Source organism: Chiloscyllium punctatum, chromosome 1 (assembly GCF_047496795.1).
Source record: "Chiloscyllium punctatum isolate Juve2018m chromosome 1, sChiPun1.3, whole genome shotgun sequence".
NCBI classification, from domain to species: Eukaryota; Metazoa; Chordata; class Chondrichthyes; order Orectolobiformes; family Hemiscylliidae; genus Chiloscyllium; species Chiloscyllium punctatum.
The window spans coordinates 155,869,465-155,891,621 of NC_092739.1; the positions used below are offsets into that span (position 1 = coordinate 155,869,465).

A 22,157-nucleotide genomic window follows, 5' to 3' on the forward strand; every position below is an offset into this window, starting at 1 on the left:
TTTGCCAGCACTTGGCTCATATCCCTTAAAACCCTTCCTATTCATAGACCCATCCAGATGCCTTTTAAATGTTGTAATTGTGCCAGCCTCCATCACTTCCTCTGGCAGCTCATCCACACACCCACCGCCCCCTGTGTGAAAAGGTTGCCCCTTAGGTCCCTTTTAAGTCTTTCCCCTCTCACCTAAAACCCATGACCTCTTGTTCTAGACTCCCCCAACCCGGGGGAAAATACCTTGTCTATTGACCTTGTCCGTGCCCCTCATAAAGTTCAGGGAAAACAGCCCCAGCCTATTCAGCTTCTCACTGTAGCTCAAACCCTCCGACCGTGGCAACATCCCCGAAAATCCTCCCTGAACCCTTTCAAGTTTCACAACACCCTTCATTCAAATTGTCATTTTAAAAAATTGGGTTGGTGTAAATAGCTAGTTGGGGGAGGGGTGGGGTGGGGTGCATTGAAAGGGGTTGGTGCCATGGGAGAAAGCAACAATGCAGTAGCGTGTAGTTCATAGAAAAGGCGCTAAGACCCAGAGGGAGCATCTGCAGCTGTTATAAACTGGGAACGACCTGTAGAGGGTATTGAGAGACTGTAGTGGGAGAGAGCGTGTGTTTGGTGCTGTGCAGTGTGTGCTGCTGCTGTTGTAACTCCAGTTCCAGTCCTCCAGCCCCAGGCAAGCTGCTGCCCTAACAAACCTCATGGCCACATACTGATGACCAGGAACTCCCAGTTGCACACAGAGGATTGTAGCAGCAGCAGGAATTTAATGGATTCGTCTCGGAAGGGTGAGTGCAGTGTGTTGGAGCTCTCTCTCTCTCTCTCTGTATGACAGTGCGGAGAGAGGAAGCACTCACATGCCTTATATTCGCAGGACTGTGTTACTGCTGGCGCATTTTACAAAGGGCGTTTCTTTGTATCCAGAAATAATCAGGATATTTCCCAACAGATTGCATTTTTTTTTGTTTCGGTTGCTGAGTGCTTTTCTTTGGAGGGGAAGCGAGAGACAGATCTAATATTAAGCAGCGCCTCGAAACGTCCCAAAGCGCTGCACAGTCAGTGAGATACTTCTTGGGTTGCAGTCAGTGTGGTGAGAGCAGGAAACATAAGTTGCATATTGCAAACGTAGCAGTCTGGATGGTGGCTGGTTAATGGTGAGGTGGGGGGCGGTGACTGAAGGGTATGCATGGGTCAGGACTCCACTTTGAAATGGCACAGCAGCATTGTTTTTAAACACTGTGCCTTTGGCACTGTAGCACCCTGTCAGTACTGCAGCTGGAGTGCCAACCCACACTGGGAGATCTCCCCTATGGATTGGAGTTAGTGCCCAAGGTTGCAGCTGGCACTGTTGGAGGTGCCAGCAGATGGCATTACTTGCACCTTTGGGTGGATGTGGGAGATTCTGTTGTGTAGTGTTGAAAGTAAGGGGTGACCCTGTTGATGTTTCATTGTGATTTCTTGGGGGAGTGTGGCCATTGCAGGGCATTGAACGTGAGCAGGGGTCCTGTTGTCAGAAGATCCCTTGTGTATCTGTGTGGCTGATTGCCTTAAAGGCATCAGGCTGTGCTAGGCCCAGCCTAACAGTGATTGTAAACTGCAGGGAGCTGTGATCTTGGTCATGGCCTGTATTTCTGACTGTGAGGGATATGGGGATAGTGCTAGAAAGTGAAGTTAAGGTCATCTGTGAGGAATAGAGGGATATAGGGATAGGGCGGGAAAGTGGATGTGAGGAATATCGAATCACCACAATACTATTGAGGAGCTGACTAGCCTACTTCTGTTCCTATGTCTTATGGGCTTATAATGTTATTGAATGGTGGATCAGACTTAAGGGGCTGAATGGCCTACTGCTGCTCCTATTTTTTATTTACCCATGTGTATACTTATAACAACATGGTAAAACAAGTTATTCAGTCATGTGACCCGTAGTGGGATCTCATTGTTTGCATGTTGTGCTTGCTATGTTACCACAGCAAGCTCCTCTTCAGAAATCATTCCATCAGTTGCAGAGATTCAGACCAAGCGGAAGTTGTTAAAGAATCAGTTGCTTCTATCGGGAGTCCCTTTGATGTACAGGGCCTGGTGCTGTGGCTGAATGGGGTGAGAGGGGAGTGGGCCAGACGGTCTCCGCTATCTCTCTAGCTAACTAACCATCATCTGTGGAGATAAAAACCCAGGGTGACGTTTTGAGGCCAATCCGACTTTTTGTTTTGGAACTTTTTTTCATCGAGGTGTCTGAGGCAGTGGTTCACCAGAGACTGATACTGAGTGAACCCGAGCCCAGGCTGTAACTACCTACAGCTGCCTTGATCGACTTGGATGAAACCTGAGGCCTTTCTCTCTCAGATGTTTAGGCGAGGCACTATCTCTGAGCCTTGGGGAAACAAAACCTCAAGGGCTAAAAGTATTTCAGAGGGCAGTTCAGAGTCAACCACATTGCTATGGATCTGGAGTCACATGTAGCCCAGACCAGATAAAGACGATAGATTTCCTTTCCTAAAGGCTATTCGTGAACCACATGTATAATCACAGTACTCTGATTACCATTAGACTAGTTCCAGATATTGATTTCAGATTTTTTTGATTGTTGTAAAGACTATCACAATGATAATTGTCATGTTCACCACTACTGAAACTATTTTTATATTCCAGAATTATTAATTGAAAGGCTGGGGCCTTTTAATGCTTGTAGATTGTGGGAGGTGGGAAAGCAGATGAGGCGATTGCAAGTTTTTTTTGAGGGATGAGGCACTAGATATATCAGAAGACAGGCTTTGAGCCTGTATTTTAAGACGGAGGCGTTGTCAGTGGAGATGTACATTAGAAGATGAGGATGCACAAGGAGCAATAATTGTAGTTCTGCAGATTAGTGTAAACAGCAACAGCTTTGATTTGTATAATGCCTTTAAGGCAAAAGCATGTCTCCAGGTATTCCCAAGAATGTTACAAAGTGGTGGGGAGGTGATGGCTTATCAATCCGGAGATCCAGACAATGTCCTGGGGACCTGGATTCAAATCCTGTCATGGCAGATGGTGGAATTCTTTGAAAATCTGGAATTAAGCAAAAAGTGAAACCATTGTCAGGAAAAAGCCATCTGGTTCACTAATGCCCTTTAGGGAAGGAAACTGCCATCCTTACCCAGTCTGGCCGACATGTGATTCCAGACCCACAGCAATGTGGTTGACTCTTAAATGCCCTCTGGAGAATTAGGGATGGGGCAATAAATGCTGGCCTACCCAACAATATACAGTACAAGATTGTTACTGGGACTGGAGGGTTTGAGTTACAAGGAGATGCTGGATATTTTAAAAATAATTGACAGAGTGGCATACGGAGATTTAGAACTCTCAGGAGGATACAGTGGATTGAAACTCTGCCATTGCAATGTCCATTTTAAAGAAGGGAGGGAGACAGAAAGCAGGAAACTATAGGCCAGTTAGCCTGACGTTTGTCCTTGGGGGAATGCTGGAGCCCATTTGTAAGGAAGAAATAGCAGGACATTTGGAAACACATTCAAACCGAGTCAGCATGATTTTGTGGAGGGAGATCATGTTTGATAAATTTGCTACACATTTTTGAAGGAGAACCTGTAGATGTAGTGTATTTGGATTTCCCAAAGGTATTTTCACAAAAGGTAAAACACAAAATGGTTCAGTGTACAACTTGGTCCCTGTGTTATGATGGGATATACTGGCTTTGCAGGCATTTCAAAATTAATTCACCAGGCTGATTTGATTTGACTTATTGTAGTCATATATGTACTAAGCACAGTGAAAAGTTTTTGTTTTGTGAGTAGTACAGGCAGATCATAATAAACTAGGACATACAGAGCAAGGCATACAAGGTTACAGCTGCATAGGAGGTGCACAAAGCAAGATCAACTTTATTTAAAGTTAGAGAGTCCATTCATCAGTCTACTAATAGCAGGGATTTCCTGGGATGAAGAGGTTCACTTGTCAAGAATGACTTGATACAACTTTGAGAGGGCTTGATAAGGAAGATATTTCCACTAATGAGGCCTTCTCTAAACAAGGGATGTAGCTACAGAATAAGGAGACAATCATTTAAAACTGAAATGTAAAAGTATTTCTTGTTTGTGGGTTGGAAATGTTCGGAACTCTCAACCCAAGAGAGTTGTGGAGGCTATGTCTCTGCAAATATTGAGAGAAGTGGTTAATAAAATTGAAATATTGAGAAGTTGAGGGCTCGGGCAAACAGGAAGGATATTATTAAATTGGAGAAGGTGTGGAAAAGATATACAGTGCAAAGATGTTAGTGGGATAGGTGAGTGAGTTATAAGGAGAGGCTGGATAGGCTGGGACATCTTTCACTGAAATGTTAGGAAGTTGAAGGGTGAGGTTTGGAAAGTCATGAGGGCTATAAATCAAGTGAATGGCAGGTGTCTTTTCCGTAGAGTGGGGGATTTTAAGACTAGAGGGCACCTTATTAAAGTGAGAGGGCAAAGACTTAAAAGGGACCTGAGGGGTAACTTTTTCACACAGAGGGTGGTTTGCATGTGGAATGAACTGCCAGAGGAAGTGATAGATGCAGGTACAGTTACAACAATTAAAAATCATTTGGACAGGTATGTGAATAGGAAAGGTTTAGAGGGAGAAAGGCTAAACACTGGCAAATGGGAAACTTGGTTAGTATGGATAAGTTGGACCGAAGAGTCACACAACACAGAAACGGACCCTATCATCTAGAATGGCAGGGTGGATACAAGGGGCTGAATGATCTATTCCTTCTCTATAATTCTGTATGTTCATATTAGGTCAGATGATCAAACCCTTGCTTCTGAGGGAAGCTTTGTATGTGAGGAGGTGAGATAGTGGGGAATAGGTTGAGGGATGGAATTTCCAGAGCTGGATATTGAACAGCCAGTCTTATAACAGGGGAAGATGAAGGAGGTTGAGAAGTTCATTGAGCATATTGGAGCTTCTTGATGAGAGAAAGATCATCGATGACTTTGATTAGTGTTACCTTTTCCTTTTATGCCGTCCTTCTGTCTCTGCCTCTCACACTCCTACTAATCCATCTCATTCTCTTACTCTCTCTCTTGCGTTCTTTCTCTCTTTCCTTTTTTGTGTGCCCTTTTTATCGTGTGTCTTTTTTTTTTCACTCGTTTTTTTTTCTTGCTCTCTTTTTGCGCTCTATCTCTCTCTCTCTCTCTCTCGTGACTCCCTCTCCTGTGGCTCCCTCTCGAGACTGTGTGCATCTCTCAGGTGTTTTTCTCTATTATGTCTGTGTTTGTCTCTCTGTCTCTCTCTTTCTGATAGCTCGTTTAACAATTTGACAGATGGGAAGGGCAGATGCTGGGATAGTACAAACTATTCGATCAACTATTATTGGCAGTCAGTGTGCAGCCCTTGGGGAGTGATGTAATGGTTGCTGTTACCTCCAAGAGGGAGCCAGCTGGTGCTCTGTAACACTGAGGCAGGGGTCCATGCCAGTGTGGAGTATCTGCTCATACACTTCAGGGCAGTGTTTGAACCCTGGCATCCATGGAGTTCCAGCTTACAGTGAGTTAAACTTGCTCTGCGTGTTCTTGTACCTTTTTTGTGGTTATGTTTCTATTGTGCATTCTTGAATGTCACTTGGAGCTCCACACAGACAGCTCCTGCAGTTTGCAAAGCAAAACCCTGCTTTTAAAATCCTGAAATAACCTTTTTGTCTGTAAGGCTGCACTGCAGATTTCTGCTTCATTCCCTTACCGCATCCTCACAGGACTCAGTCAACGATCAGGTTCCCAGTCATGAGAGCCCACCCTGTTTTGAAAACCCATCATGGCGAGTCGATTTTTTTTTTAAAAGGCGTTGAAGAGACGAGGAACTGGAAGGAGGAGCAATGGAAAGATGCAGACTCTTGTACCGAGACAAAAAGAATCTGTTGCCAAGTGTGTTGCAGCAACTTCTAAAAGAAAACAGATTGTGTTAAGTGTGTTCCACAGTGTGCGGCTGTGCTTGGGTTATGTTACCAGATTAGACATGAGGAGTTAGATTCCCCTCACCCTGCCGCAGCTTGATCCCTTTTGAAATCAATTCAAGGAGGAACTGATTAAAACAACTTCAACGTGATTTTGAAAGGTTGCTGGTTTTCTCTAAGGTTTGCAATCTCTCTCACCCTTACCCGGTTTGTGTCACCACTTCTAGTTACTAGCCACAGGTGGCTCGTGGTTGAGTAAGTTTGCTGGCACCAATCCCCTTCTTGAGTTGAGTCTGAAAGGGTTCTGTTATCTGTTGTCAAGGATAGGCCATACATGTCTAATATAATATGGTATAACCTGTTGAACGATGGGTACAATTAACACAGCCAAAGGAAGGTGTATTGCATCCTCATTAGGACCTCCTGCAGGACTGGCTGTTTTTCCACTGAAGGGCATTTAAAGATGGCCACCCAGGGCAATTAGAGATTGCTGCAAATACACTCGTATTGGCTTGAACAATTGAAATAAAACCTAGGGCATCATCAGATTGTGTGGAGTAACTACTACTTCGCTATTTAACTCTTTCAGAGCCTTACACAACAATCAGGTCCTCTAAAATTGCCTTACGCCTGTAAACTACATGATTGACTCTTGCCTACCCTATGAAGAGGCTCAGGAGATGGCCTGGAATCTCCAAAGATGGAAGGTAACTTCCAGGACATTGCTTGGTACAAGCACAACAAAATATAGCAGATATCAGCAATTTGAAATCTAAACAGGAAGTGGTGGAAAAATGCATTAGATCTGGAAGCATCTGTGAGGAGAAAAGCAGAACTACTGATTTAAGTCCTGTATGACTCTTCTTCAGAAGGTCATCCTGTCTTGTCTCGATTGTTTGATTTGATTTATTGTTGTCACATATACCAAGATACTGTGGAAAAAAAAATGTTGTTTAACGTGTTATGCAGGCAGATCATACCACACAATGCATCAGGGTAGCTTAACAGTCTGTAGGATACAGTGTGACAGCTGCAGAGAAAGTAGAGAGAGAGAGAGAGAGAGAGAGATCAGAATTAATGGGAGAGGTTCGTTTAAAAGTCTGATAACTGTTCTTGAGTCTATTGGTACGTGTATTCAAACTTTAGTATCTTCGACCTGACAGAAGAGGGTGGAAAAAAGTATAATCAGAGTGGGAGGGGTCTTTGATGTGAGTTGGTTTTCTGAAGCAGTGGGAAGTGCAGGTGGGGTCAGTGGATGGAAGGCTGGTTTGTGTGGTGGACTGAGCTGTGTTCGCGACTCTGTAGTTTTTTACAGTCTTAGGAAGAGCAGTTGCCATACCACACTGTGCGTCCGGATAGGATGCTCTCAATGGTATATCTATAAAATTTAGAAGGAATAGTTGTGGACATGCTGAATTTCCTTAGCCTCCTGAGGAAGTAAAGATGTTGTTGTGCTTTCTTGACCGTTTCGTCAATGTGGGTAGATCAGGACAGATCATCGCTCCCAGGAACTTGATGCTCTTGACCATCTCCACCACAGCACCATTGATGCGGACCATGCCCTCCACTCCACCTGAAGTCAGTAACCAACTCCTTCATTTTGCTGACATTGATCGAGAGATTGTTGTCTTTACACCATACTGCTAAACACTCCGTCTCTTTCCTGTACTCTGTCTCGTCGTTATTTGAGATCCACCTGATAATGGTAGTGTTGTCAGTAAACGTGTAACTGGAGTTGGGGCAGAATTTGGCTACTCTGGGCAACCTTAAAGCAAACTCATTAAGGCATTGAAGACGAAAAATCTATCTTTTATTAGTGTTTCTGTGTACTGCGGAGAGAAGTACTGAAAAATGAGTTTATGTTTGCTTTCTCCTTAATTTAGGAAGGTAGTGTTGTGTAGTTGGTGGGTCGAGTCATTGAGATGTACAGCACGGAAACAGACCTGTGGTCCAACTCGTCCATGCTGACCAGATGTTCCAACCTAATCTAGTCCCATTTGCCAGCACTTGGCCCATATCCTTCTAAAATCTTCCTGTTCATATACCCATCCAGATGCCATTTAAATATTGCAATTATACCAGCTTCCACCACTTCCTCTGGTAGCTCATTCCATTCACGTACCACCCTCTGCGTGAAAAGCTGCCCCTTAGGTCCCTTATTTATCTTTCCCCTCCAACTCTAAACTTATGCCCTCTAGTTCTGGACTCCCCCACCCCAGGGAAAAGACTTTGTCTATTTACCCTATCCATGCCTGTCATGATTTTTTAAACCTCTATAAGGTCACCCCTCAGCCTCCGATGCCTCAGCCTCCAAAACAGCCCCAATCTATTCAGCCACTCCCCTTAGCTCAAATCTTCCAACCCTGGCAACATCCTTATAAAGGGGAAAGTGAGGACTGCAGATGCTGGAGATCAGAGCTGAAAATGTGTTGCTGGAAAAACGCAGCAGGTCAGGCAGCATCCAAGGAACAGGAGAATCGACGTTTTGGGCATAAGCCCTTCTTCAGGAATGAGAAAAGTGTCCAGCAGGCGAAGATAAAAGGTACGGAGGAGGGACTTGGGGGAGGGATGTTGGAAATGCGATAGGTTGGGGGAGGGGCGTTGGAAATGCATTTCCAACGCCCCTCCCCCAACCTATCGCATTTCCAACATCCCTCCCCCAAGTCCCTCCTCCGTACCTTTTATCTTCGCCTGCTGGACACACTTTCCTCATTCCTGAAGAAGGGCTAATGCCCGAAACGTCGATTCGCCTGTTCCTTGGATGCTGCCTGACCTGCTGCGCTTTTCCAGCAACACATTTTCAGCAACATCCTTATAAACCCCTCTGGTACTCCAGAGCTTGAGTGTAACTGCAAAAACGTACACTTGTTAAAGCTTTTCCTCCTGAATCCATTACATAATTCGCAAGATATACTAATTCAAGGGCAAAGCCAGCATTTATACTGCATGAGGGAAGAGGGATTCTTTGGTCAGAAAGTGGGCTCCAAATACTGCTGGTGTTGTCATGGAGGATGCCTCTATTAACGATGATTGACAATCAACTGCCAGGCTTTGTCTGAGTTTGAAAGCAGGCAGGTTAACTATGGTTTAGTAGGTTCGTATCCTGAGAAATGAACCAGTGACTGGCTATCAGGAATTTTATAGGTGGAGCAGGTGCAGAATGTGTCTAGGAATCAAAAAGACTGCAGATGCTGGAAATCAGAAACTGCTCGCAAAGTTCAGCAAGGTCTGGCAGCATCTGTGGAGAGAAATCCTGTAATACTGCAGCCCATGATATGTAGATGTTGTTGTTAGGAAGGACGTTTCAGAACACTGACCCAATGACCCTAAAGGAATGGTGATATACTGCCAAATCTGGGTGGTGAGTGCTTGGAGGGGAATTTACAGGTCGTGATGTTCTGATGTATCTGCTGTCTTCCTAGATGGTGGTGGTTGTGGGGTTTGGAAACTGCTTTCCAAGGAGCTGTGGTGAATATCTGCAGTGCATCTTGTGCAAGGTACTCACTGCTATCATGGTGATGGCAGAGGGACAGAATGTTGAAAATTGTGGATGGGGTGCCAATCACATGGGCTACCTTGTGTCGAGTTTGTTGAGTTTTGGTGGAGCTGCGCTCAACCAGGCAAGTGAGATTCCGTCACACTTCCAATTTGTGTTGAGTGAGCGTTGTGGAGTCAGGAGCTGAGTTATGTGCTGAAGAGTTCCCAACTTCTAACTTGTGCTTATGGCCACAATCATATGACTGATCCACTTCAGTCTGTGGGTCGTATTCCCACTGCTGGGTGCAGATAGGATTTCACTTTGACATCCACAAAATTGCAACTCATGGTATGGGTCCAATCTTGTATTACCTGAAATGTCATGTGATGGTACGGTGGTTTTAAGAGGTGTATTATGTCCTGGTGTTTTTCTTTGAAGAAAGGTTGAGACAGAGGTGAAGAGTGGTCTTCTCTAAAGCCAATAAATTAAAGAGCTTGTGAGACCTTGGATTTTTAAAAAAATGCTGGAACAATAGAAGCAGCCTGAATGGGTGGGTCAAGCTACCCCAGAACCATGACATTTAGTTTTAGTTTTCTGCAGTTGCTAGGGACTTGAAGCTGGATGTGGAAGCTCTTACTCCTCCGTTACAACTGAAAGCTGGGGGTTCTCTTCTTGCTGCTAGAATTGGATGTGAGATACACTCCCTTGGCACAGGCAAATTCAGTAAATTAGACTATGTTACTGTATTGAAACAGTCAATTTGTAATTTATTATATCAATTATTTTGTTTCTCATTTTAATTGTTACAGTTAAACCGACTTTTCTTTCCTTTTAAATTTGGCGACACGGTGGCTCAGTGGTTAGCGCTGCTGTGTCCCAGGTTCGATTCCAGCCTCGGGTGTGGAGTTTGCACATTCTCGCCATGTCTGCGTGGGTTTCCTCCCACAGTCCAAAGATGTGCAGGTTAGGTGAATTAGCCGTGCTAAATTGCCCCATAGTGTTAACTGCATTAGTCAGAGGGAAATGGGTCTGGGTGGGTTACTCTTCAGAGGTTCGGTGTGGACTTGTTGGGCTGAAGGGCCTGTTTCCACACTGTAGGGAATCTAATCTAATCTAAATTTGTCTGTATTTTAGCTTTTGTGTATATTTTAGCTTTAAACATGTTTTGCTTGAAGTCAATAGTTTGACCAATAAAACTGATCTGGAACGCAATGCCTTACACTTACCTTTTTAAAATAAGAAAGAAATTAGGGTCTAGACTATCTTCTTAATATATTTTGAGGGAGTTTGGTCTGGTCCATAACAGTTAAGATGCAACTCAGGTTGTGATTAGATTAAACCTTCACTATGTGTAGCAGATATCCTATGCTGTTTTTTTTTCCCATGTCAATAATCAGTTCTATATTTGAGCAAGATTAATTAATTGGGAATGCAAAGGCTAAATTTAGAGTTGGTGAAATCCTTCTATAATGAGATTGATCCCTGTGGACCAGGAATCGATAGGTCAAACAGACTGAACGAAGCTCACTATGTCATTGGATTCCAACTCTGAGCTGCAGACTTTGTTTTTTGTTGTTGTGTCAGTTTTCTCTTGAGCACAGTGTCCCTGCTTACTGTCACTGAGTTCCAGGGAAGTACTCAAGGCCATGTGAGTGCGGAACTATCACTCTGATCCCTGGCATCAAAAGTTTGAATTGTAAACCACAGTTGGATTCAGATGAGGAATTGTGATGGGTGAGATGTATTCTGTTTTTGCTTCTGCCCTTTTGGATGGTGATGAAAGAGTGCACTGCACAATATTGAGCAGAACCGAATTGCTCTCCCTCAAGTCCTGATCAGCGTTTATCCTTCTGCAAGCATCACAAACAGAACAGGTTATTTGGATAGTAGCGCACTGATGTTTGTGGAATGTTGTTTCACAATGAGAGCAGGTTACTGAAGAGCAGTGTCAGTTCAGTCATGGCACCCCAGCTGTTGGTTCCCATAGAACATAGAACAATACAGCACAGAACAGGCCCTTTGGCCCACGATGTTGTGCCGAACATTTGTCCTAGCTTAAGCACCCATCCATGTACCTATCCAATTGCCGCTTAAAGGTCGCCAATGATTCTGACTCCGCCACTCCCACAGGCAGCACATTCCATGCCCCCACCACTCTCTGGGTAAAGAACCTACCCCTGACATCCCCCCCTATACCTTCCACCCTTCACCTTAAATTTAAGACCCCTTGTAACACTCTTGTTGTACCCGGGGAAAAAGTTTCTGACTGTCTATCTATTCCTCTGATCATCTTATAAACCTCTATCAAGTCACCCCTCATCCTTCGCCGTTCCAATGAGAAAAGGCCTAGCACTCTCAACCTATCCTCGTACGACCTATTCTCCTTTCCAGGCAACATCCTGGTAAATCTTCTCTGCACCCTCTCCAAAGCTTCCACATCTTTCCTAAAATGAGGCGACCAGAACTGCACACAGTACTCCAAATGTGGCCTTACCAAGGCCCTGTACAGCCGTAACATCACTTCACGACTCTTGAATTCAATCCCTCTGCTAATGAACACTAATACACCATAGGCCTTCTTACAAGCTCTATCCACCTGAGTGGCAGCTTTCAAAGATCTATGAACATAGACCCCAAGATCCCTCTGCTCCTCCACCTTACTAAGAACCCTACCGTTAACCCTGTATTCCGCATTCTTATTTGTCTTTCCAAAGTGGACAACCTCACACTTGACAGGGTTGAACTCCATCTGCCACTCCTCAGCCCAGCTCTGCATCATATCTTTACAGCCGACAACAGCCCTCCTCACTATCCACAGCTCCACCAATCTTCGTATCGTCTGCAAATTTACTGACCCACCCTTCGACTCCCTCTTCCAAGTCATTAATAAAAATTACAAACAGCAGAGGACCCAGAACTGATCCCTGTGGAACTCCACTTGTAAGTGGGCTCCAGGCTGAATATTTACCATCTGCCACCACTCTGACTTCGATTGGTTAGCCAGTTCTCTATCCAACTGGCCAAATTTCCCGCTATCCCATGCCTCCTGACTTTCCGCATAAGCCTACCATGGGGAACCTTCTCAAATGCCTTACTAAAATCCATGTACACTACATCCACTGCTCTACCCTCATCCACATGCTTGGTCACCTCCTCAAAGAATTCAATAAGACTTGCAAGGCAAGACCTACCCTTCACAAATCCGTGCTGGCTGTCCCTAATCAAGCAGTGTTTTTCTAGATACTCATAAATCCTATCCCTCAGTACCCTTTCCATTACTTTGCCTACCACCGAAGTAAGACTAACTGGCCTGTAATTCCCGGGGTTATCCCTATTCCCTTTTTTGAACAGGGGCACAACATTCGCCACTCTCCAGTCCCCTGGTACCACCCCCATTGACAGTGAAGACGAAAAGATCATTGCCAACGGTACTGCAATTTCCTCTCTTGCTTCCCACACAATCCTAGGATATATCCCGTCAGGCCAGGATGACTTGTCTATCCTCAAGTTGTTCAAAATGCCCAATACATCTTTCTTCCTAACCAGTATCTCTTCTAGCTTACCAGTCTGTTTCACACTCTCCTCTTCAACAATACGGTCCCTCTCGTTTGTAAATACTGAAGAAAAGTACTCATTCAAGCCCTCTCCTATCTCTTCCGACTCAATACACAGTCTCCCACTACTGTCCTTGATCGGACCTACCCTCGTTCTCGTCATTTCTCATGTTTCTCACATACGCATAAAATGCCTTGGGATTATCCTTGATCCTATCTGTCAAAGATTTTTCATGCCCTCTCTTAGCTCTCCTGATCCCTTTCTTCAGCTCCCTCCTGGCTATCCTGTATTCCTTCAACGCTCTGTCTGAACCTTGTTTCCTTAACCTTATGTAAGCCTCCTTCCTCCTCCTTACAAGACATTCAACCTCCCTCGTCAACCAAGGTTCCCTCACACGACCATCTCTTTCCTGCCTGACAGGTACATACATATCAAGGACACGTCGTATCTGTTCCTTGAAAAAGTTCCACATTTCCACGACATCCTTCCCTGACAGCCTATGCTCCCCACTTATGCTCCTCAGATCCTGTCTTACAGCATCGTATTTACCCTTCTCCCAGTTGTAAAACCTACCTTGTTGCACACACCTATCACTCTCCATAACCAAGGTGAAAGTCACAGAATTGTGGTCACCATCACCAAAATGTTCACCCACTAACAAGCCCATCACTTGTCCCGGTTCGTTACCAAGTACCAAATCCAATATGGCCTCCCTATCTGGTCGGACAATCTACATACTAAGTTAGAAAAGCTTCCTGGACACACTGCACAAACACCGCCCCGTCCAATCTACTTGATCTAAAGAGCTTCCAATCAATATTTGGGAAGTTGAAATCGTCCATGACTACTACCCTGTGGCTTCTGCACCTTTCCAAAATCTGTTTCCCAATCTGTTTCTCCACATCTCTGCTGCTATTGGGGGGCCTATAATAAACACCCAACAAGGTGACTGCACCTTTCCTATTTCTGACTTCAGCCCATACTACCTCCAAAGGCAGATCCCCTTCGAACTGCCTTTCTGCAGCCGTTATACCATTTCTAATTAGCAACGCCACCCCCCCCCCCTCCTTTTTTACCACCCTCCCTAATCTTACTGAAACATCTGTAACCAGGAACCTCCAACAGCCATTCCTGTCCCTCATCTATCCATGTTTCCGTGATGGCCACAACATCGTAGTCCCAGGTACCGATCCACGCCTTAAGTTCACCCACCTTATTTCTGATACTCCTTGCGTTGAAGTAAAAACACTTGAACCCATCTCTGTGTCCTCAAATATTCCCTGTTAGTGCTACCTTCTCCACAGCCTCCCTACATTCTTGGACATCCTGACCTACTTGCTGGACTACAAGTCCGGATCCCATCCCCCTGCCAAATTAGTTTAAACCCCCCCCCCCCCCCCGCCCCGCCCCCCGAAGAGTGCTAGCAAACCTACCCCCCAGGATATTGGTGCCCTTCTGGTTCAGGTGCAACCCGTCTTGCTTGTATAGGTTTCACCTTCCCCAGAATGCACTCCAATTGTCCAAATACCTGAAGCCCTCCCTCCTACACCATCCTTGCAGCCACGTGTTTAACTGCACTCTCTCGCTATTCCTTGCCTCACTGTCATGTGGCACTGGCAATAACCCAGAGATGATGACTCTGTCCGTCCTAGCTTTTAGCTTCCAGCCTAACTCCCTGAGCTTCTGAATGACCTCCCCACCCCTTTTCCTACCTATGTCGTTGGTGCCAATGTGCACCACGACTTCTGGCTGCACACCCTCCTCCTTAAGGATTCTGAAGACACGGTCCGAGATGTCTCGGACCCTGGCACCCGGGAGGCAACAAACCATCTGAGAGTCTTGCCCATATCCACAGAACTGCCTGTCCGTCCCTCTAACTATAGAGTCTCCTATAATGAACATTCTCCTCCTCTCCCCTTTTTTTCCCTTCTGAGCCTCAGAGCCGGACCTCGTGCCAGAGATCCGGTTACTGCAGCTTACCCCTGCTAGGTCTTTCTACCCCCCCCCCCCCCCCTCCCCCCAACCCTGCCCCCAACCGGATTGACCACAGGGGGTCCCTGCACTGCCTGCTTCCTCCCCTTCCCACCTCTAACTGTTACCCAGCTACCTCTGTTCTCCAGCGTAACTATGTCCCTGTAGCTTCTATCTATCAGCCTCTCGAATAATCCTCAGTCCATCCAACTCCAGCTCCGGTTCCCTAACACGTTCTGTGAGGAGCAGGAGCTGACTGCATTTCCTGCAGATGAAGTCGGCAGGAGCATCAGTGATCACCCCTACCTCAAACATCCTGAAGGAGGAACATTCCACTGCCTGCGCTGCCATTACCCTACACTTAGTCTCCAAAACAAGAACACTGAGTAGCTTACCTATGGACTTTAAAGTTAGGTTAGAGGAGGAGGATGGGAGGGAGGCCCTACTTTGTAGGGCCTGGGGTCTCGAACACACCCACTCAAACATCAATCACTTACCTTCCCGACCAGCTCGCGTCACTCTCTGCTGTGAAAAGACCATTGGTGTCGAGGTAAGTTCTTGAATATCAATCACTTACCTTCCCGACCAGTTCTGCGCTCCAACTTCGCTTCCGCCCAGCTCGCGCTGCTCTCTGCTGTGAAAAAGCATGGTCTGATGGAACTTATGACGTTGTTATGTTATCAAATAGAACTAAGGTGCAAGATAGAGGATAGTTGTATCAGCTAATGTTGCCTGATCTTCTAGCACCTAATTTTGAAAAATGTGGTCCTGGAAAAACACAGCAGGCCCAGGCAGCATCCAAGGAGCAGGAGAATCGACGCTTCGGGCATAAGCCCTCCTTCAGCACCGCATTTTTCAACTCTGGTCTCCAGCATCTGCAGTCCTCGCTTTCTCCTTCTAGCCCCTAATCCCTATCCCACATTGGGATGGACTGAAAGTTTGAACTTCCTAGGAAAATAGTTTTACTGGATTCTGTGATTTTTTTTTTAAAATTCCGGTCTAATTTTTGAATAAGTCCAAAAGAAGTTTATTTTCTTTCTTTTTTCTTTTCCCACTTTTCCCGTTCATGAAAGAATAGGCATGTGCCTGGTACCAGTTGGTTAGGCACCTCCTAATGAGCACAGGAAGGGGAATGCTTCACCTTTCGCTGCCTCAGCCGATCTCAAACACTTTACAACCGAAGACGTACAGTCACTGTTGTAATGTCCTTAAGATTTAATGACACATTTTTGTTTTCTTGCACATTTTGATTGAATCAGAGAGAAGCAACAAGGACATGGGGATTTCTCAAATTAAATCATGGCAGTTGCTAAATGGCTGGGTGAATTTTATTTTACAGAATATCAGTGGGGAACACTGAGAGCAGGACTAAGACATGTTGGAACAGGCTTGATTGAAAATATCAGTAATACTTAATTTTTGCTGCAGGTAGTGGGAGGGTGAGGGTGTTACAGTATATGAAGCTGCTTTTTATTTTGATTTTTGTCTTTTTTTTTTTAACCAGCTACCACCCCTTGAGAGCAGCATGGTTAGCACTGCTGCCTCACAGCGCCAAGGACCCGGGTTCAATTCTACCCTTTGACGACTGTCTGTGTGGTGTTTGCATGCTCTCCCCGTGCCTGCTTGGGTTTCCTCTGGTTGCTTGGGTTTCCTCTGGGTGCTCCGGTTTCCTCCCACAGTCCAAAAGATCTGTGGATTAGGTGGATTGGCCATGCTAAATTGCCCATAGTGTCCAGCGATGTGCAGGCTAGGTGGATTAGCTGTGGGAAATGCAAGGTTACGGGGATTGGGTGGGATGCTGTTCTGAGGGTTGGTGTGGACTTGATGGGCCAAATGGCCTGCTTCCTTATTGTGTAGGGATTTTCTGATTCTAATCTAATATTATAGAATCCCGACAGTGCAGATAGATGCCATTTGAGTCGAGACTTGCACTTGTTCAATATCCAGACTTGCACTCCCGGTGCTGTACTGAAGGGGTGCTGCTCTGTCAGAGGTGCTTTCAGATGAGATGTTTAAAGCAGAATGTCTGTCTGCCCTTTGTGGACTAATGTTAAAGATTCCATGCTGCTTTTGGAGAGGATGACCCAGATGGATCAAAGATCAAATCAATTTATTTTGAGAAAAGGGACAGAACAGGTGCAACAGCATTGCTTAATGCATTCGATATGCCACTGTCCAATTGGCATGATCTGCAGGGAAATACCAATATTTATAGATTAATTATAATGGGAGCCTCTATTCAAAAGAAGATTAGGACAATGGGAGAATGAAGAGTGAAGGGGAGAAAATATTCCTATATTATGTTTCGAAAAATTTTCTACAGCAGTGTTTGTCCAATCCAACAAGGTGCACTGTTGGATCTGGTTAAGTATGCCAACGAGATCACGTAGCATTGGAGCGGGTTGTCATTTCAACATGATATTCATTGTATTGTGAGATTTAGAATCATAGAAAAGGACGATAGGCAATCCAGAGCAAGGTTAATGAACTAGAGAGAACAGACTTCAATGGGTTTAGGGCAGGGCAGAGCAGTGCCAGATAGACTGGTAGGAACAATGAGATGAACAATGCTTTGGGTGAAAGTGGCCCAATGTGTTGGGCACAGCCAAGGTCTCTTCCCTCAAGAGACAAAGGTAGAGTAAACAAATCCAGAGCTCCCTCGGTAAAAACTGATTTAGAAATTAAGATAAAGAAGAAAATGAGTATTTATGACAGCTGTCAGGTGAAAACTACAAATGAAAGCCATGAGGAAGACTGAAGAGTCAGAGGGCAGGTGAAAAGGTGTATATAGAGACGCAAAGAGAAATGGAGAAACTGGCAGTCGTTGTAAACGTGAACCACAAAATCCTCTATAAGGCTATAATTAATAAGTGATTTCAAGGGACTAGCTCCAAATTAGGAACCAGGAGGTATGGCTGATGTATTCAGTGAATACTTGGCATCTGTCTTTACCCAGGGCATAATAATGACCGAGGGGGAAACTCTGTCACTAGGCAGATAAGAAGGAAATGTTGGATAGACTGTTGGTGCTTAAAGTTTCCAAGGCACCGGGAATGGATGAGATGTATCCAAGGATGCTGAGGAAGTTAGGAATTGCAGGGGCACTAGCTGTAATCTTTCAGTCTTCCCTATACCCAGGTGAGGTGCGAGAGAACTGGGGAATTACAAACTATTCCAACCTGTTCAAAAAGGTGGCTTGGAAAAGCCCAGTAATTACAGACCACTCAGTTTAACCTCAACTGGGCCGATTGTCCTCCCCTACCACCTGAGCCAGACCAACCAATGTCAGAGTCCCATCTCTCATTGCTATGCCAACCTCATCGATGTCGCTGTGATGACCCTTCGCCACCAGTGCTGGACCCAACCACTGATTAAGTTGGTGATTCTCAGATGCCATCTTTTGCCGCCGGGTCTGCATCACCGCCATCACCTTTTCAGTGAGGAAAAAACATAAAATACAGCTATCGTTCACATGGAGGGACTGAATCGGGAATGTGCAGGGTTGAAGTTGAGATGTCGGAACGTGCAATACTCCAAACACCCCATCAACCTGAGCTTGCCAACATGAAACAGAGGCAGCAGACTGTGGGTGCTGGATGTTACAGAACCCCCAACCCCAATGATATGGAGTGGAAACCAGGCAAAAGTGAGGATTGCAGATCAGAGTGGTGCTGGAAAAGTGCAGCAGCTCAGGCAGCATCCGAGTGGAAACAAGTTATCCTTGATCCTGAGGGACTGCCTCTGAGTGAATGTAAAAATACAGTAGGCAGCCACATTTTGATTTTATAAAACAAAGGGGCTACACTTTTTTTTTGGGAAGAACGTTTCGTGCTTTGGGACAGCAGTATGGATACTTTCTCAATTTTCCACTAGCTCAAAGATTGATCAGACTACAATTTGGTGCTTCCCAGTCTCTGGGTGAATTACAACACAGTATAAAGATCCCATCTAATTCACTAACACGTCATCTTCAAATATTTCACCAAGCCATGCAAAATGTTCAGCTTGTGATTTGGGTTTAGTGTCTTTGTTTTTTTTAAAATTTTATCCTTTTTTTTAAAAGGGATTTCAGGGGAAGTTTGTCATTTGCCAGCTGTGCTGTCCATTTGGTGTCAGCATGGGAAGTAAACAGGAACAAGGTAGAGTTGGACAATCAGCCATGATCACAATGAGCCTGTTGGGGCAGACTCTAAGGGCAGAGTGGCCTACTTCTCCTGTTTGCGATGTTTCGAAGTATTGTGAGGAAGAGTGCACCGAGAGGCCATCGGTGAAAGAAATCCATTATGATGTAGAGAAGAATTGTCCTTGATCAAAAACATGGTGAGAGCGTGGATCTCTCTCTCTCTCTCTCTCTCTCTCTCTCTCTCTCTCTCTCTCTCTCTCACTGACAGGAAGTGGTTGAAGTTCAGGTAATTCCTATTTCTTGAAAGTTCACTTTACGCCACTTTCACAATATGACCTACCTTAGTACACGTTTTCGCTGACCAAAAGAAATCCAAAGAGGATTTTCGCTTTTATGAAGGTAAAATTTTTCCCATATAAATTTAATGCTTTGTCGCTTTATGCCATTTTGGCTTACAAAAGGTTTCATAGGAATGCTCCACTTTCTGAAAGCAGCGAGTACCTGTGAACAATGTGAATAAATTTAAGGGGAAACTAGGCACACATACAAGGGATTGTGATGGGAGCTTTTAAATGAGGATAGATGATAGGAAGCTTAAGTGGGTCATTAATACTGGTATGAGTGTTCTTTTTAATTTCAAAAATATACATTGTTTTATACATACAGATATGAATACAGTTCAGTTCTGTACAGTAACATATCAAGGAAATGAACAGACATCAGTGTTTGACTCTAGCCAACAAACAAATCAAAGGCATCTCTTACCTGAAAATCAAAAAATGCTAGAGATCACAGCAGGTCAGACAGCACAAGTTTATAAGATTATGAATGGCATGGCGAGAGTGGAAAGGTATGAGGCTTTATCCCCACCAAGAGGGGTCAGTTACTAGGGGGGGGGACAAGTTCAAGATGCGAAGGGAGACATTTAAAAGAGATGTGCAAGGCAAGTTTTTTTTTACAAAAAGGGTGGTGAGAGCCTGTAACGTACTGCTAGAGGAGGTGGTGGAAGCAGACACAATAGCAGCATCAAGAAGCACCTGGGCAAATATATGAATAAGAAGGGAATAGAAGGATATGGATCCTGCAAGTGAAGACCGTTTTACTATGGAAGGGCAGAATGTGTCAGCGCAGGCTTGGAGAGCCGAAGGGCCTGTTCCTGTGCTGTTTTGTTCTTTGTTCTCTGTTTGTTTATCCGTGGAAAGAAATCGAGCTCACATTTTGAGTCTAGATAACTCTTCGTCTGAAGAGTCATCTAGATTTGAAACGTTAGCTTACACACTCTCTCTCTCTCTCTCTCTCTCTCCATGAATTCCTGACCCTCTGTAATCTCCAGCATTTTGTTTTGTTTTCAATTCAGAATCCAACATCTGTTGTAATTTGCTGCTACAAAGGCATCTCTTACTTGTACAAAAATTTATTTACATGCATTTGAGACACCAGGAGGGTCTGATAATTGAATGGACCCCCATTTACCTTCAGCAGGAAGACCTCCGACTGTGGTCTTTCCTCACTGTGCCTTGCTGGCAGCTGCCCAAAGCTTTCGTGTGTCCCTCGGCATGCAGTCCTGGACCTTGGAATGGGCCAGTTTGCAACATGCAGTTGAGAGCAGGTCAGGCAGCATCTGAGGAGCAGGAAAATAGACATTTTGGACAAAAGCCCTTCTTCAGGCATGATTCCTGATTCTTTCATCAGGAATTTTGCCCGAAATGTCATTTTTTTTTCCATGCTCCTTGGATGTTGCCTGACCTGCTGTGCTTTTCTAGCACCACTCTAATCTTGACTCTGATGTCCAGCATCTGCAGTCCTCACTTTCACCAACATTCAGTTGAGGTCAACTCCTATGGTCTGGAAGACCCAACAAGTTTCATGCAGACCGAGAAGCATCTCCTTCTTCCCCCCCCCCCCCCCCCCAACCCAGGAACAAACTGTAGAGTACAGTACTGTGTCCGGAGGTGCTCGGGATGAATCTTGGCACCTTTCTTCAGACTTCCTTTGCAAAGGCACATTCCAGAGGGAGATATGTGACTATTCCCCACCCCAGCTGCTTCAAGGAGCTCAGTGGTTTGTGATGCCAACATTATGGGTTCAATTCTTACTGACGTTAGTATGAAGGTTCCTTCTCAACCTCTCATTTAAGATGTAGTGACCCTCAGGCCAAGCCACCGCCAAGCCATCTCTCTTTCTCTAATGAGAGAACAGCCCTATGATCTGGTTAGGCTATGGAGACTTCACCTTTTTTAATACTGGCACAGACTGTTTGGACTGACTAGCTTGTAGCTTTATATCCCATGTATGTGATTGCTGAGGGTTCAAGGGATGGCCAAATTGGCTCCATTTATCAGTGTCAGCACCTGCCTCCTCTTGAGGAAGTGGTTTTGATCAGGAATGACCCACCCCATTCTCCTAGCCCTTTCTAATCCCTTCATCTGTGCCTGTCCAAAGGATAGACAGATCCCGCTGTCCTCTGGGGTCAGTCAGTGAGCCACCTCCGGTGCCAGAGACAGCCAGACAACAGCAATAAATGTCACCACATTGTTGCCGTAACAACCAAAGCTTAATTGAAGGAGCACTCCCAGTCTGCAAGAGAGGGTATTTATGTGGCTCTGTATCCTCTGTCAAACTTGATGGGACAGAAGATTTTAGATGTAGTTGTATTTTTATTTTCTGCTGTTTGTGAAATAGGTTCTGGAGAATTTCTGGCACTATCTGTTGGAATGCTGTCAGAGTCTTGTCGAGAAAGTGTTCGTTCCAGGAATGGCAACATTTCTCTGCATTTGTTCTAACATTTTTTTTTGTTTCTTGTGTGAACTTTTCCTGAAAAATAAATTATCTGACCGCGGGTGGTTCCTGTGGGCTGAGGTTGGGTTCACCCTTGCCAACGTTCTCATCACTTTGGCACACAGCCCCACCATGTGTTAGAGAGGTTTGCTTTTCTTTTTTTTTTGTTTTTATGCGTATCCAAGAATTGCTGGGCCAGGTGTCCTTGCGGGAGTCTGGGTAAGGTCTCCAAGAGTAAGAGAGGAGGTAGAATAGATGCAAAAGTAATGATTTTGAAGTGGCCTTTGAAAATCTGGAAAAGGAAGGCTTTTATTTTGAGAAGTACACCATTCT

The 22,157-nt window shown here is 44.9% G+C and overlaps 1 protein-coding gene across 1 annotated transcript in view; it reads left to right on the forward strand.

The window, feature by feature from the left end:
- Positions 1-576: 576 nt before the first annotated feature.
- Positions 577-22,157, forward strand: part of adissp (adipose secreted signaling protein) — a 150,274-nt gene continuing 128,693 nt past the window's right edge. Inside the window, exon 1 of the mRNA XM_072577315.1 lies at positions 577-781. Within this exon, the coding sequence (XP_072433416.1) occupies positions 709-781 (73 nt within the window). The 5' untranslated portion in view covers positions 577-708. The remainder of the gene's footprint in view (positions 782-22,157) is intronic.